At 38.7% G+C, this 16,635-nt stretch overlaps 1 protein-coding gene across 2 annotated transcripts; it reads left to right on the forward strand.

Annotated features, from left to right (window-relative positions):
- Window positions 1-394: 394 nt before the first annotated feature.
- AKAP5 (A-kinase anchoring protein 5) lies at window positions 395-12,547 on the forward strand. Of its 2 annotated transcripts, none has more exons than XM_081049333.1 (2): window positions 395-551; window positions 3,128-9,573. In XM_081049333.1, exon 2 carries the CDS (start codon window positions 3,394-3,396, stop codon window positions 4,681-4,683), a length of 1,290 nt encoding a protein of 429 aa, XP_080905459.1. In that variant the 5' UTR covers window positions 395-551; window positions 3,128-3,393; the 3' UTR covers window positions 4,684-9,573. The 2 variants fall into 2 exon arrangements, 1 of the variants encoding a protein (XP_080905459.1); XR_013993403.1 differs by lacking the exon at window positions 3,128-9,573 and adding an exon at window positions 9,636-12,547 and having other exon boundaries at window positions 414-551.
- The last annotated feature ends 4,088 nt before the right edge of the window (window positions 12,548-16,635 follow it).

Below are 16,635 nucleotides of genomic sequence, written 5' to 3' on the forward strand. Positions count from 1 at the left end.
GAATCCTACCTTTAAAATGTGATATCTGCTATGTCTATTCGGTGTGTGGGGCTGGGGGGGGAGGGTATTTATAATAGGAGTGCCTATAATTTAAAACCAGATTTTGCTACTTTGCGTCTCAGAAAATGCGGAAATCATCGCTACTCTGGTCCCCTCCCCATCTAGCGGCTCTCGGTGGTCCACCTGCCGTCCCCCGGATGCGGTCGCGCCGCGCGAACTCGCGCCCAGGCTGGGAGCGCGAAGGTCCCCCACGTGGCTGGGAAGACTGCTCGCAGGTGGACCTGCCGATCCCCGCCCCCTCCCCCCCCGCCCCCCGCCCCTGGCTCCGCCCCTGGCCCCGCCCCGCGCCCGCCCGCTCGGCGCGCATTGGTGCCGCCGGCTGTCAGTTCCCGCTTTCTGGGGAGGGGGTGCTGCCAAGACTGCGGTCCATCTGCAGAGGGCTGCTCGCTCTCGGTGCGACCGTCGCTTCCTGGCTGCCTGGGTGCCCGGCCCCGCGAACGACCCTCAACCTGGGCAGCATGCACCCCCGGTCAGTGACCTCGGCGGCCTCGGTGAGTGAAGGAGGGCGAGGGGGTTGCGGGGAAAGAGGGTGCGGACCCGTGTCTGGTCCACTGACCGCTTGTGCGGCGGGGTGGGCCGAAGGGTCGACTGGACCCCCGAAATCTGCGTGACCCGGAGATGGCCGAGGTAAGAACCGCGAAGGTCATTTGTCCGCAGGTATCTCCTGTTTGCGCGACCCCCATCAGCTCTACCCACCTGCCCTCCTTAGCTTTACAGTTCGTCCTAGAAGCATGGGTTGCCGGTAGATTTCTCCTTCTTTAACCTTCATTTAAGAAAATGTGATTTGGGGTTTCTGGCATTGTAATTGTGCAGATAGCTTGAAGCTGGGTTATCTGTTGCACGCCCCCGGCACTTTCCTTTTTGAGTACTTTATCCTGCGCTCCAGCTCTTTCCATAAGGAGCATCAAGCCAGAAGGAGAGACGTCTTCCTCCAGGAGGAAGCTTCGTGGTCCACATCGGGTGCGTTCCTCTGGGAGTGGTTGCTCTCTGCTGCCGTGCTTCTCTGCTCAAGGGAAAAGGGGAAGGGGTATTTTCTATGGCATTACCCTTGGGATTGATTCTGTGAGGAGATAACAACAGGAACTTGAAGATTCCTGAGGCGAAAAAACTACCCTGGCAGGCTAAGGACGAATCATTTGCAGTCTAACATTTTGCCGCGTTTCAATGTCTACAGATTGCATTTTCCCATTTTAGTTTTTTGTTTGGTATTTGTTTTATATCTACAGTGTGATCATCGTTCAGTGAGCTTTTCAAACAGTTGTCTTTGAGCAATTCGTGTTAGTTTCAAATGATACATTCCTAAACATGATCTAATTTCACTATTTCTGTTAATTATACATCCTCTGGTTAAAAGTCCTCAGGTGCTGATAACTCACAAGAGGGGAGAAGACTTAAAGGGAGCTATAATCAGCTGTCCTTCTGCTTATGGAAGCATTACATGAGGAGGGACGCTGAAAGTGTTCCAGATTTTAGTTCCATCCTTGTTTTAGGATGACTTTGTCTTTCGGCCAGAGGCGTGGTGTATGTAACACCCAACCTAAGGGAGTATTTACTTAGATCATAAACCAATTTTCAGAGTTCCAGTTCCTTCTGTGGTTCATAAAATCAAGAGCTACCCAAATGAACCTTAAACAGTGAAGGATTTATGGGAGGGGGGGAAGTACTAGAACTGAGCCCTTTTGTTTATTTTTGTTTATTTACATCGATCAACTGAAATTCATAGGGTTTTTTTAGACAATCACCTCATCTCTGTACATTGGTACCATCATACCATTCTGTGGATTAATTTTTAAATGTACTTTTGTATGTATATATAACTAATCAGTTTGCCAGTTGTGCAGCTTATCATTTATATTTGGCTTTCAAATTAGTTGTAAAACCAAGAAAATAAAATATAAGGAATTTCAAAAGCTTGATTTTAAAATAGCAAGAACTCAGCCTAATCTTGATTCAATTATGAATTGATGGGCTACATGATGGTTAAATAACCATTAAGCATTTTTAAGATTTTTGACTAGTGAATGTGGTGCAGATTAGCATCTCCAAACAATTCATTTTTCTGATGAAACTCTTAAAACACAGTTTCAGAGCATGGGCTTCAGAAACAGAAATAGCCAATCTTGGGTTGAATCTGGCTCTGTTACCTACTAGTTGTGTAACCTCTCTAAGCCTCTTTCTTCATTTGTAGATGGTGATACCACCACCTTCTCATGTTGTAATACTGTGGGGAGGGTTAGAGATGTATGTAAAAGTGCTTAGCACTTCCAAATACGCAGAAGTTGCTCAATAAATGGCAACTATTATTATCATTCACTCTTACTGACCTTCAACTATGTGCTTATAAAGGAAAATGTTTGAACAGCAAATACTTAGAAAAAGATGTCAACATTATACAACTAGATTTAAGAGTGGAGAATGACAGTAATGTTAAATTTCCCCAGAGGACGTATGAAAAGTAGCACTTCACCTCCTTGACGGAATGTACAGTTCAGAACAGAAACCTTGTGGTACAATGGAAAGAACATTGGAGGGTCAAGGTCTTCAGTTCTAACTGGGGCTATGACCTTATCTAACCGTATGGCTTTCAGCCAGCCAACAGCCCATTCTGGTCCTCAATTTCTTCATCCTGACTGAATTTGGTTAATCTCAAATAATCTCCAAGATCCTTTGTAGCTTCAGAATTCTTTATTGCATGTAATAAAAATTACACTAACTTGCTTATCACCTTACATTCATTGTTTTTTTGTTTTGTATTTTGTTTGTTAACTCACAATTCAGAGTCAGAAATAATTCATAAAGACAGCACAACTCTAGAATTGGTAAAATACCAGATTTGCAGAGAAATTCAAAATGAAATTGTAACAGAGAGTAGAGCAAAATACATTCACATTGAAATCTTTCTGAAAGGGCAAAAGTTAACCCCAATTTTTATTCTCCAGTCATTTTTCAGTAAGTTATTATATGGGAAACATGTCTGGTATTACATACATTCAACGGAAGTAGTCTCTATAGAAAACAATAGACTAATGATAGTGAAATAAAATACCACTTTCTTTTCTCTCATCAGGTTGATCTTTAAATAAAACAAAAATCTATCAAGTAAAGGGCTTTCATGAAGAAATGAAAGAGATAAATAACAAGTAATAGAGAAACCAGGCATTTGTATACTGGAGAAACCACCTCAAACAACTGTATGGAGTAAGACGAAAGGAGTGAATACATCCAGAAGTAATTTTGCTTAGTATGATATTTTTGCCCACTTTTCTTGTCATCAACAGATGCTAAGGAAGAGAGAATATCATTTTCTAGAAAAAGAAAAAGTATAACATAAAAATGGAGACCACAGTTTCTGAAATTCAAGTAGAAAGCAAAGATGAGAGGGGATCAGCAAAAGTTAGTCCTCAGGATGAGAGGCAGGAGGAAAAAGCATCGATGCTTTGCTTTAAGAGAAGAAAGAAATCAGCCAAAGCAGTGAAGCCCACAGCTGGCTCTGAGGCTGCTGATGTGGCAAGAACATGTTCCCCAGAAGCAGGAACCTCTGATCAGCCACCGCCCCCCGGGGGGGCCTGGGCCTCCATCAAACATCTTGTAACACGCAGGAAAAGGTCAGATTCTTCAAAGCAGCAAAAGTCCTCTGAGGCTAAAGTGCAACCTGAAATCAATGCTGAGGATGTTGGTCTTTCTAAAAAAGGGGCAAAATCCAGACTAAAGATTCCCTGCATAAAATTCTCAAAGAGAGAGAAAAGAAGGAATCATTCCAAAATTATAGAAGATGCAGACTGTAGCATCAGAGTTCATGGAGATGCTGAAAGTTTGGATACAAAACCTGTGACCCAATCAGGTGACCAGGCCACAAAGACCAAGTCGATCCAGGATGTGAGTGGAGGTGTCTCACAGAAAGGGGGTGATGAGGTCTGTGAATCACATGTGAGCAACGGCATCACTTCTCCTGGAGAAGAAGTGATTGCAGTAGAACTTCGGTTAGATCCAGAGCGTTCTGCTATTCAAACAGGAACTCTAATCCTTGAAAAGGAGATTGAAAAGATTGAGGAAAAACAAAGTGTCCAACCCCAGCAAGCAAGCCCACTTGAAATTTCAGAAACAGAACATCAGCTACCAGTGGTTTCTGATTCTGCCCCCTCACCTGCAATCCCAGATCAACAAATTGTGGACGAAGCCAGAAACAATGTCCTAGAAAGTGAACCAAATCGGAAAGACCATAAAAGTGGAGAGATTGTAGATGAAAAGAGTAAGCCAGAAGATACTGAATTGAGCCAGGAATCAGATTTTAAAGAAATTGAAATCAGTGCAGAGCAACCCAAACCAGAAGAAAGCAAAAGAATAGAGCCAATTGCTATTATTATTACGGACACTGAAATCAGTGAATTTGATGTTAAGAAATCTAAAAATGTCCCTAAGCAATTCTTAATTTCAACTGAAAATGAGCAAGGAGGGGTTTTTGCTAATGACAGTGGTTTTGAGGGTAGAACTTCAGAACAATATGAAACACTCTTAATAGAAACAGCTTCTTCTCTTGTCAAGAATGCTATCCAGTTGTCTATAGAACAGCTGGTTAATGAAATGGTCTCTGATGATAATAAACAATCTTCTACAGTGACTTAATTTCCACATCATGGGAGGGAAAACATTTTTTAAAATTATTTTATGTATTTGTGGCATTTCTTATACAGTAACAAATGAGAGATTTTCATCTGGAATTTAAAGGTACAACTCCAGCACAGAAGTGCTAAAGAATTAATCAAGTTTATAAAAACCTTCCTGCACTAAAATGCAGTCACTTCTGGATTGGAGGAAGTCAGTACAGATTGCAATGCAAAGTGACATACGCAGAATTGCTAAATGGCATGTGGAGATTGGGGTGCCCGGGAGAAGGAAGATATGTTTATTGAGCACTTCCAGTATGCCATAATCACTTTACTGTCCTCTGATGTCACAAAGCCTGATTTCCTTTTGATAGTTTAATCCTGTGTATAGGTTAATACTGCATTCAGTTTTCAAAAACTTTTTTGTTGTTGCAGTACACATTTATGTTGTTTAAAATGGTGACTAAGGTGAATTTTTTAGTGTGAATGTATGATTTATAGTTGTTACACTCCTAGGCAGTAGTCTTACCTCAAAAAAATACTGCATTTTTCCAATTTCAGCAGAATGTGCAGAATATGCTTGTTGAATTAAACGTGATTTTTCTAGTTTTGCTCACGTCCCTTACAAAAGCCATTCACGAGTTACCTCAAACTTGCAAATAATTACCAAGGGCAAAGCTGTGGAAACAGGGAATGCATTTTCCCTCTCCATCTTTCTTTTGCTCCAAAGAGACCTGTATAAATCCATTTCTGCATGGGCTCATCTGCTGAAAAGTTAGAAACAACAACAACAACAAAACAAAAAGGGGAATATTATTTTCCATCCAGGAGAAGACAAACTTCCCAAGTAACAAGTTGTCACAGATAACATGGATTCATCTTGCAGGGTTACTTCTTTAGAGACCGTATTCATCAACTCTTTGCAAAATGGGGAGAGTGGATTCAAAGCCAGCCTGGCAATAAAAGTCCTAGGAAATCATAATTTAGTGAAAATATTATTCATTCTTGACCAAGAATGAGCCAAGTACAAGGGTGAAGAGAGTGAAAAGTTATTGCTAAAGCACATTTTAAATGTCAGTATTCTTTCATTGTGCCTGACACCAGGAACAAACATTTTACATGGACACTGAAAATGAACTTCATATAACAAGAAGGGCTTATTTGCAGTTTATTCAGTTATTAAATCATCAATCTCATCAATGATTGCTTTTTTTTGGAGAAAGTTATTCTATTTCAATTTTTTCTTGAGGTCATAATACTATTATTTAACACACTTCCCTACCTCACAGGTATACCTACACATATATAGTCCCCCACTGTCTAAACTGAGTAACAGTGTACTGTGAAAGTAGATGAAGTAATGAAGAGCTTTCACTTGAGTTGTAAGGTATTTGTTAAGGAGTACTTGTACATTCTTAGAGAAAAGAATATACATTGGATGATTTTAAATGATCTGGTGACTTCTTGAATTACTTACGGATTGCATGTAAAAAGTATGTGCAAATTTATCCTGTAGAATCTCTTTTGTTTCTATAAGTACATATTGAGACCTCTGGCAGAAGAACCTAATCTGAGTTTGGAACTGAACTAAATGATGGATATTATTAGCAAGATTCTTTACTGAAATGCAAAAGTATTCCCCCAAATTCTCCTATATAACCTTGGGGTTGGGGTGACCCACCAAAATCTTTCAATTTATTTAGCAAGGTGAAAAGTGGATCTTTCAAAATACATGACCCAAGAAATCAATTTCTTTTAATTGTATAACTTTTAAACATTAAGAAAAAAAGACTGCTATGTCATCCTCCCTAAAAATACTTTTTGATTCACTATATGTGGTGCTAATGGACTTGGACAGCTACCAATAAATATATTTAAAAGTGAACAATTTAAAAATCTAATTAAAGTTGGTGCATTTTACAGTGTTCTGAAAAATTCTGCCTTCATTTACTGCAAGAATGGCTCAAGCCAATATACTTGCATTGTAAGTTTTTAGTAACCTCTCATTCGAGCAAAAAGCACAGCACTTAACAGTTATTGAAAATATTTTGAAAGGTTTTGGCATATTTATTTGGGAGTTATAAAAACATACTAGGTAAATATGTGTGATGAATTTATTTTTTGTTCAGAAAGTAACATTTTATCTAGTCCTAGGTTTCTATTATTCACCCGACCCCCCCACATACACTGGTTTGATACATATTTTTGGTTAGAATGTATTATAATTGATTGTTTTTATGATGAAATGTGTACTCTACTTGCATTCATTCTTAAGTGGTTTCTCCTCAATCTTTTCTATTGAGAATATCTGGTGAATTAAATAGTACAAATCATTTGAAAAAGGAATCCAGAAATTAATCGGTTTCAATCTGATTATGATCATATATCTTCCAAATATCTAAATCCTACTACAGTGAATTCTAAGGTGATCCAAATTGTTGTGTTATAGAAATAATTAGGAATCAGATGACTTAGAAGTCTCTCATAAAAAATTTTTATTATAATGGTATTTATTTTAAGCAATTTGATTTTATATGCAAGACATTAAGTTAATATAAATAGGTTCTTATTCAATTCACATCCATTTGACAATATTAAAACGATAATTTAAAAGGCAATTTAATAATACCACATTAATTTTCATTTAAATTTGCTGTGGTATAAAGACAGCTTTTAGTGAACATTTATTAGTGTGGATTCATTTGTCTTTGAACTCAGAATTTTACAAGGCTGGTTGGTTTATCGGATACTTGTTAATTTTCTTTTAGCATATTCCCCCTTTTTAAGAGTCAAATATTATAAACTTTGCTTTACAACCCAGTGAATATGAAAACCCTCCTCTATTTTATGTAGCATTACTCAACGTTTTTGCAAAGTACTTTATAGGATATAAAAATAGTACCCAGTAATATTTAGGTAAAGGTAGCAGACAACAAAAGAACTTTCAAACAGAAATTATGTTCCCCACTACCTTCTCCACCTCAAAGAATAATAAGCATGTGGCATAAATGGAGTTCTTCAGAAAAGCTCTCTGCATAATTTTTGTTCAAGGTCATCTATTTGACGCACTAAGTTTGTGACAATCTTAATTGGTCTGCCATTTAGTGGAGTCTTAAAAACTCTCTGATTTATTTTGGAGAGATTGTTTTTTCATCAGTATGTGTGAATACTCTTCCTGCTAAAGGCATTTCAAGATACGGATCGTGACAGGGCACGAGTCAAACATGGCCTCTGCAAGCAATTCCAAGAGAACTTCATAAATTTCTAAATTCAAGTTGCCTTATTTTTTATTGATAGTTAAGGATCTTTTTTTTTCCAGGATTTACAGCAGAATTTTTAGAATAACTGTTAAACTTTAGAATCCCATTGTTTGAAAGGACTCTTTTAATGTCAACTTTATTCAACTATGTAATCTACTTTCTAATTTCATCTGATACTCAATATGTTAGGGGTTGACTTTTCTGCCTGTCATTTCCGCATTAAAAAAAAAAATCCTTATTTAAGGTGTAGAGTTCTTTAGATTCAAATTCCTATGATGTTTTATTGTGTAACATGAAGTTTCTTATTTTACAGAATTCAACATTTCAATATATAGTACATTATATGGTACATTTTTTAATTTTTGTAATGAGCCTTATGTAATTATAAAAATGTATTGGAAGGATGCTACATAAAATTTAGATGTCCTGATTAAATTCAGTTTGATTCAACGTGTGTTGGGTATAACACAGGCCAAACACTGACAAAGGAAACAGGCTCCCTGCCCTCCAAGAACTGAACTTAGGGACCAACGGCATCAGGCTCTGGGACAGAGGTTAAAGCAAAGAGCCCTAGGAAACGCAGCCTCAGGAGGGCCCCAAGGGGAGAAGAAAGAGAAAAGGATGACTTATCTGGTGTGGGGAGGTGGTCATAGAAATACAGGGGCACTTTGAAAGCATTCCGGTTCTAAATAGTTAACCAGTGTGTTCGTTCCGGTTTGTGAACAGGTGCAGAAAAAAAGCCTGTATAATGTTACATATTTATAGTAGTTCTTTGTAAAGTGTTAAGTGAATGAGCTATTATGAAAGTAAAGATTCCATTTTGTATCTCTCATTAAGGTTAGTACTATATTGCTGTGGACCAGATGCTAATATTAAAAAAATAATATTCTGTAGAAAAAAGGTTTCAACCTGACTTGATACATGTACTGTTAATACAGAATAAATATTATATTGGCTCATGTTTATTTTATTTACCTAAATCTTTTAAGAGAAACGTGGTATATTCCTTTCATTTCCTAAAACTAGAAAGATCATACTGACGAAATTACTGGGTTAGCACTACCAAAATTTCTACTCTTATTGGGTGTGTGACAACCGTTATAATGACACGGCTAAAAGAGCCCACCTCTAGCAAAGAGAGACTCCTAGACCTTGAACTCAATTTCACTGAACTAATTCCATGACTTTGATGTCTTCTATAAATTTGACAGAAGTGTGCTTGTTTTCATCATCTCTTGCTACACTCATTAGTTTGTCTTTTCTACATTATATTAAACTGAATTGTTAATAATCTTTATGGTTTTCCAAGTAACTAAACAATCTTGACGTGAAAATGCTTAAATTATTCAGATGGTACTTGCTAAAGGTGGGTGTCTGAAAAGTTATTTTTACAAAGACACTGATTTTATTCTCATGTTGACAACCCTGTTTTTTCTGAAGTACAGTCCAATAGTCATAACTGGGCTCTATGAACAAAAGTACTTGCCAATCTCGGGACCAATTTGAAGTTGATAGTGCTTAAAAATCCTAAAATTAAACCTTGTTCCAAAGGAAAATGTCTTATTAATGGACAAATGCTGTACATAGGGTATTTACTATTTCACGTTTTGCAGAATTGAAAAAGTTTTATTAAATCATCTTTCTAATATAAAAGATACAGTACCTTTTGTAAAACTCGTCCTCACAAGCAATTCTGCTAATTTCTTTTTAGATCTCCCTTTAACGCTGAAGTCTGGAGACCCCAGCCCCTTTGTGAGTACTCGCTTTTCTTTTTTTCCCCCTGAAAGCTTGAGATCACCAGGGGTTAAGTTCTTGAGCTTGGGAAAGAGTGAGTATACGTATGTGTGTACACGAACACACTACATACACATCCCCAGAAAATCCTGAGCCAGAGCTGGGCATGGGTATCATGAATGATTAAGGAAAACCCAGGTGAGGGGAGGGTGGTGCAATGGCCCCAGCCTGGAAAACTCCCAAACTGAGAACTGTCTCTGTATACAAATTCCAACCTATCCACAGCAATAGTATCGACATCCAGCAGCTTCTGCGCATTCGCAACGCAAGACATGTCTCCTCACAACTCATTTTATGGCTAAACTCAAGCTTTTGGTCTTCTCTTGATCTTTATGACAGTGCAATTATGGGGTAAGGACTAAACCTTTCATATACTTTTTCACAGCTATTCTTGTGGCCATAAACCTAGGCCTTCCACTTCTGCACTCTGAAGATGGGGAGCACAGGTAACACAAAAGCAGATGCAGTCATCTGCACACTTGTACTCAACCTTATTCCCAAAACCCCACTTTTACAACTGTACCTTTTGGTCACAGGAAGATCAAGTCAGTGTGGCTACAACTGGGTCTCTGTATACGTCTGTGATGTGGCATATAGAGTGCCAAAACAATTGGTCACTGTTCAATTCAGGTGAAAAAAGCCAACTTGACTTTCTGATCTTTTATCGAGATGTACCACAAACAGCTTTATCAGTAATTTTGCTGATTTCAGTGAATTTGTTTAGAATTATCTTTTCAGTTTTATGGATTTCCTCTATACCAGATTTTCTCTATACCCTTAATGTCTGGCTGATGTGTTTTTTCTGACCTGTGGAAAGTTGAATAGAGAATGATAATCATTATGGTTTATTAAGCTCTAAGATATTTTTATATTTATTTGGGTGGTCTGAACTTTTTTCATTGGGATGTATTAACATACATATAAAATCTACCCATTTTAGTGCACAGTTCTACAAATTTTGACAAACACACAGTTGTGTCACCTAGGGAGTATTCTTCCATATTCTGATTTCATTGTTCTTTACACACCTTTGTATTTCTGTTTAATGTAATTTCCTGGCTGCATCAGTGAAAACTGCTACTTGCTGCAGAAATTAAAAATAACGGCTGCTTAAACCCACCGTTTAAACCAGAGCTGTCATGCACAGAAGTGCAAATTCTGCACAGCCCAACTTCGGACGCATTCGTTTGGCAGTGGTGCCCCCCAGCGTTTATTGTGCGTAATTGGCTTGGCCATATGTGATGGCTCTAAACATAGCCACCAATTTGGAGAGCTGCAAAAACTGTGGTGTTGACAGTGAAAAAGATGTTTGAAATAAAGGAATCTTCCATTCATATGCCTTTCCTCCCTCACATTAAAATGTGATAAGAAAAGGAACCACTGAGCTCATAGCATCAGACTGCACATAATGTGAAAGAAGGGCAAAGCTGGGAAATGAGAACTGGTTCAGTAAAAAGACTTTTTGAGACTCACTCCACTGGAATCTTTGGTTGGCATTTTAAAGCCTTTTCCCTTACCTTTTCAAACATATCCTTTTTCTAAAGAACCATCATAGGTTCTTTAGATTTTCCTAAAGAACAGTTTCCTAAAAATAACAGTTACCCAAATTTTTTTTTTATTAGATACTTACCTACATATGGTTTGGACTAAGTGCCATATGGCTTCCACTACAGAAAAATGTGGCAGAGCTAAATTCCCAAGATCTCACTCCTCAAAGGGCTGTTTGGTCTGTACAAATCTAACGTGGATGTTCCTGAAATTCAGTAATAACGTACACCAGAGAAGTGGTGACAACTACAGCTGGTGAGGGCCTCCTCAGGCTTCCTTCCTGCATAAGCCTCTCCCCAGGTCCCAGGAGAGCAGAGACCAGTTCAGTTGTGTAGTGAACTCCTCCCAGAGCACTGCTATTCCTTCAGATTTATGACATGAAAGGACACCATAGTTTTCTAATAGTGTAAGGGAAGATGCTTTATTTCCATTATTTCGATACAATATCAACTACAACCAAGTTGTTAGAATAAAGTTTCAACACGGTATAAACATTGGAAGAGAATTTATCTGAGAGGCAGTGGGTTCAATCTCCAAATTGGCTAATCAGCTGGAAACTAAATTTAAGAGACACATTTGGTGATTAGGTACAAAGTCCTAAGATAATATTTATAATAATATTGCAAGCAGAAATGATGGGGGGAGGGAGAGCAGACTATATTCACTCAGTATTGGAAGGTAAGAAGAGTGGAAGGCAGAAGAACTCTATTAAAGAAGGCCTCAGTTTACTCAGATTGGGAGTGGTTGGAAGGAAGTGAGAGAAGATGAAAATAACACCAGCTTAGAGAGTCAGCTGTTGAACCACAGTTGAAAAGAAAGTAAATTCCAGAAAATACTACACAGGCCAACATCACAGGTTGTGGATGTGATGAAATGAGAGACAAGAAACGAGGGAGTATTTACTCAAATATCTCTGGATTTACCTCTCAACCAGGAAGAACACCAAAAACTGAGTTTGATGCCTGCTTAGAAAAGCAAATATGATTGGGACTAAAATTCCAAGGCCTATAGAATCTTCAGAAATACTCAATATAACAGTCACAACAAATGTGATATTCTAAAAGGTTATCTGCTGCGATAATATATTTATATGTAAATTGGAAGCATCTTGATCAAAGAGAGATGTTAAGATATTGCAGTACCTAATATATTATGGAATTCTAGGAAAATCCTCATTAGTCATGACTCTGTAAGGTAAAGCAAGATCCAAGAGTTGCTACTGGTAAGTACTAAATAAATAGTGAATTAAACAAATAGTAATGCCAAATTTGAACATAATGTAAAATATTCTTAAAAGGTACACTGGTACCACCTTTTGGCCAGATTAAAAAGTTACACAAATTACAATCGCAATTTCACAGAGACGTAACTGTTTAATTCAAACATTACATGAATAGATTTAAAACTGTCTTGCTGTTTAGTACATCTCTGATTTTTAATAATCACATTTTTTGTCTTTTAAAAGCTGGGACAAAGGATAACACAAATAGGATTTAACTCTGAACTAACACATTTCATATTCCCTAAGAACAATGTCAACTTCAAAGATAACCGAGACAGAAATCCCAAACCTTTGGTTTCTCTTGACCACCATCAAAAACGTATTTGAAGCTTTTAGACCTGGACTAGTCAACCTCAGCACTACTGACATTTTGGATTGGACAATTCTTCGTTTGGGGGGCTATCCTCTGCATTGAGATGTTTAGCAGCAAACCTGGCCTCTACCCACTAGATGACAGTAGCAACTTTACCCCCACCCCCACCCAGTTTGACAACCCAAAACATCGCCACGCTGCCAAATGTCCCCATGATGGGGAGACCACCCTGTGTAATGGTTACCATATTTCCCCCAAAATAAGACCAGGTCCTATATTAATTTTTGCTCCAAAAGACGCATTAGGGCTTATTTTCAGGGGATGTCTTATTTTTTCATGTACAAAAACCTACATTTATTCATGTACAACAATCTACATTTATTCAAATACAGTCATGTTATCTTCTTCTGGAACATCATCATAACTCTCCAAACTCCGAATTCCGGCTTGAATTTCTTGCGACTCCATTTCCTGTAGAACCATTGGCCCCAATCTCTCATGTCCAGCAATAGAGCTCTCCTTAAATGAGCACTTCCTGTCCATGTCGCCTGCCCGTAGTGCATTGGCAACACAGCTGTCAGTGATCTTATCCCATGAATTCTTCACCCACGTCACGACCTCTTGCAGGCGAGGCTTCACAAAGTTTCTACGCTGATTTCTCTCCATTCTATTTTCAATGTAGTCATTGATTACCATGCGCAAATGGCCCTTGAATGGTTTGTTTATTGCAATATCAAGAGTCTGAAGATAGTCATTCCTGCGGGAATCATTATTTGATCTATTCTTCTCTCTGCAAGGAAGTTCTTCATGTCTTTAGCACCATGAGTGCTGGCTGAATCCAGACTAGCAGACCTCTTTGGCCACCTCGCAAAACAAGTGGCAGCATGAAATCGACCCATGTCCTTATAACTGCTTGTGTGCACCAGGCTTTTTCAGTTTCAAGAACATAAATGCCTGAAACATTTTCAACCTTATCTTTCTTGCCCTTAGTGATGATTAGAGGTGGGGCTTTCTTGCCATCCAGATGAATTGCCAAAATACAGGTAACACGTGCACTTTTGTAACCAGTGTAGGAAATAGATTGACGAGGCACCCCTCTGATCACTTGTCGTTTGAGATCCTTGGCCCATAAACACTGCAGTTTCATCCATAGCAATCATGTTGGAGAGTTGGTATTTAGAAAAGTGGATGCCATCAACAAAGAACTTGAATGCAAGTGCACATTTAATATCTTCAGTATCTTCCAGCTTGAACAGTGTTGTCAATCTTAGAGACAGTTCCTATCGCTGAAGGAAGCCATCCAGCCAGTGTTGGGATGCTTTGAATTCTTCTGGGGATATTTCTAACTGTGGTACCATTGCAAGGGCAAATGCTTGAATGTCAGCTCTGCACACAACCAAAGTCTTTGCTCTCCTTTCAGCAATCCATTCACAGATGATGTCTTTCAGCTCAGAAAATAATGGTTGCCGACCTGATCCACACTTGCGCTTCTTAGCATTTCCCTCGTCCACCTGTTGACTGAGATTATCGTACTCTGCTCACCATTTTCGGACCATTTGGAGATTCAACGTTTTCTCTTTGCAGAAAGCCGTAAGATTCTTGCCCCGGGAGTCCTCCACGATTCCTTTCTTGTACTCAACGGAATAGCTCTTTCTTTTTGCAGTCATCTTATCTGGGGGTTAAAATATTATTGCCTTTACAGTGTGGAGGTTCCTCAAGAAATTACGAATAGAATTACCATATGACCCAGCAATCGCTCTCCTGGGTATCTACCCCAAAAATATAAAAGCATTTCTCTATAGAGACACGTGTACGCCAATGTTCATTGCAGCTTTGTTTACGGTGGCCAAGACATGGAAACAACCAAAATGTCCTTCGATAGATGAATGGATAAAGAAGCTGTGGTACATATACACAATGGAATACTATTCGGCGTTAAGGAAAGATGATATAGGAGCATTTGTGACAACATGGATGGATCTCGAGAGAATAATGCTAAGTGAAATAAGTCAGACAGAAAAAGCAGAGAACCCTATGATTTCACTGATATGTGGTATATAAACCAAAAAGAACAAGACAAACAAATGAGAAACAAAAACTCATAGACACAGACAATAATTTAGTGGTTACCAGAGGGTAAGGGGGTGGGGGGTGGGTGATGAGGGTAAAGGGGATCAAATATATGGTGATGGAAGGAGAACTGACTCTGGGTGGTGAACACGCAATGGGATTTATAGACGATGAAATACAGAATTGTACACCTGAAATCTATGTAAATTTACTAACAATTGTCACCCCAATAAAATTAATTAAAAAAATATATATATTATTGCCTTTAAATCTACCATTAAATCAAGTGTTAATTGAAGACTTACAATACAGGAGTGGCAACAAAAATGACAGTTAAGAATGATGTTCCCCACAAAAGCGACGAAAAATTGCAGGCACCAAACTTCAGAAAATTTATTTTACACAAGTGCATTAAGTATGTCCATTACAACACACGACGTATTGAGTTATGAAGATTCATGTTAGACACAACTACGTCCGTTATCAAGTGTGCACATTATTTGTGTGTTGTCTGTACTCCGATTGGTCATTCAGCAACAAGTCTTGAGTTCATCTGTTTACATAGGCATTTACCTCTCATCCAAAGACGCCCGTTTGGGTATTTACAAATAATTATAATTTATATTATTTATTTTTAGTAATGTCAATAATGTTTATTTATATTTAATTATATATTAATTCTATTATTTTACAAATCAATATGTCCGTTGTGTGTTGCAACTAAAATGCATCCATCTGGTTGACGATCTTAACTGGGGCTTATTTTTGGCTTATATTATGAGCATCCTGAAAATTCATACTAGGGCTTATTTTCTGGTTAGGTCTTATTTTGGGGGAAATATGGTAACATTATGTGTCCACTTGACTGGGCCACAGGGTACTCAGATATTTGGTCAATTATTCTGGGTGTGTCTGTGATGATGTTTTGGATGAGACTAACATTTGAATCAGTGGACTGAGTAAAGCAGATGCCTTCTCTAATGTAAATTGCCCTAATCCAGTCAGTTGAAATCCTGAATAGAACAAAAAGGCTGACCCTTTAGAGAGTAAGGGGATCTTCTGCTTGACTATTAAGCTGGGACATTGGTCTTTTCTGCTGGTTTGGGGGCTGGAACCAACCATTGGCTTTCCTGGGTCTCCAGTTTGCTAAATGTAGAACATGGGACTTTGGGACTTCTCATCCTCCACATGTGCGTGAGCCAGTTATAGTCTCCCTCTCCCTCTCCCTCTCCCTCTCCCTCTCCCTCTCCCTCTCCCTCTCCCTCTCCCTCTCCCTCTCCCTCCCCCTCCCCCTCCCCTCCCCCTCCCCCTCCCCCTCTCCACTTCATTGGGCCACATGGTACACACACAGACACTCACACTCACTCACTCACATCCTGTTGGGACATTTCTGTGGAGAACCCTAATACACCCTGGTTGAGAACCCCTGCTGTAGACTATGTTACTGAAGGAGACACAGTAGAGAGTAAATAGGGAAAAAAGAAAGAAAGAGGCAAAGCAAGAAACTTCTGGGAAATGACTAGATATTACCTTTCTTTCCAGAGATGGTAGCTGGATTATGGTTGGTAAGAATTGGGCTCACTGATACATTTTTGCCTCACACATTCAAAATATCACCTGGCACAGAGACTACTTACCTCAATACTAGGAAGACATTTGGCAGACACTGCTGTAAAATAAGAACACATTCTATAAGCTGAGCTA

This window comes from Rhinolophus hipposideros (genome assembly GCF_964194185.1).
Source record: "Rhinolophus hipposideros genome assembly, chromosome: 5".
Lineage (NCBI taxonomy): Eukaryota > Metazoa > Chordata > Mammalia > Chiroptera > Rhinolophidae > Rhinolophus > Rhinolophus hipposideros.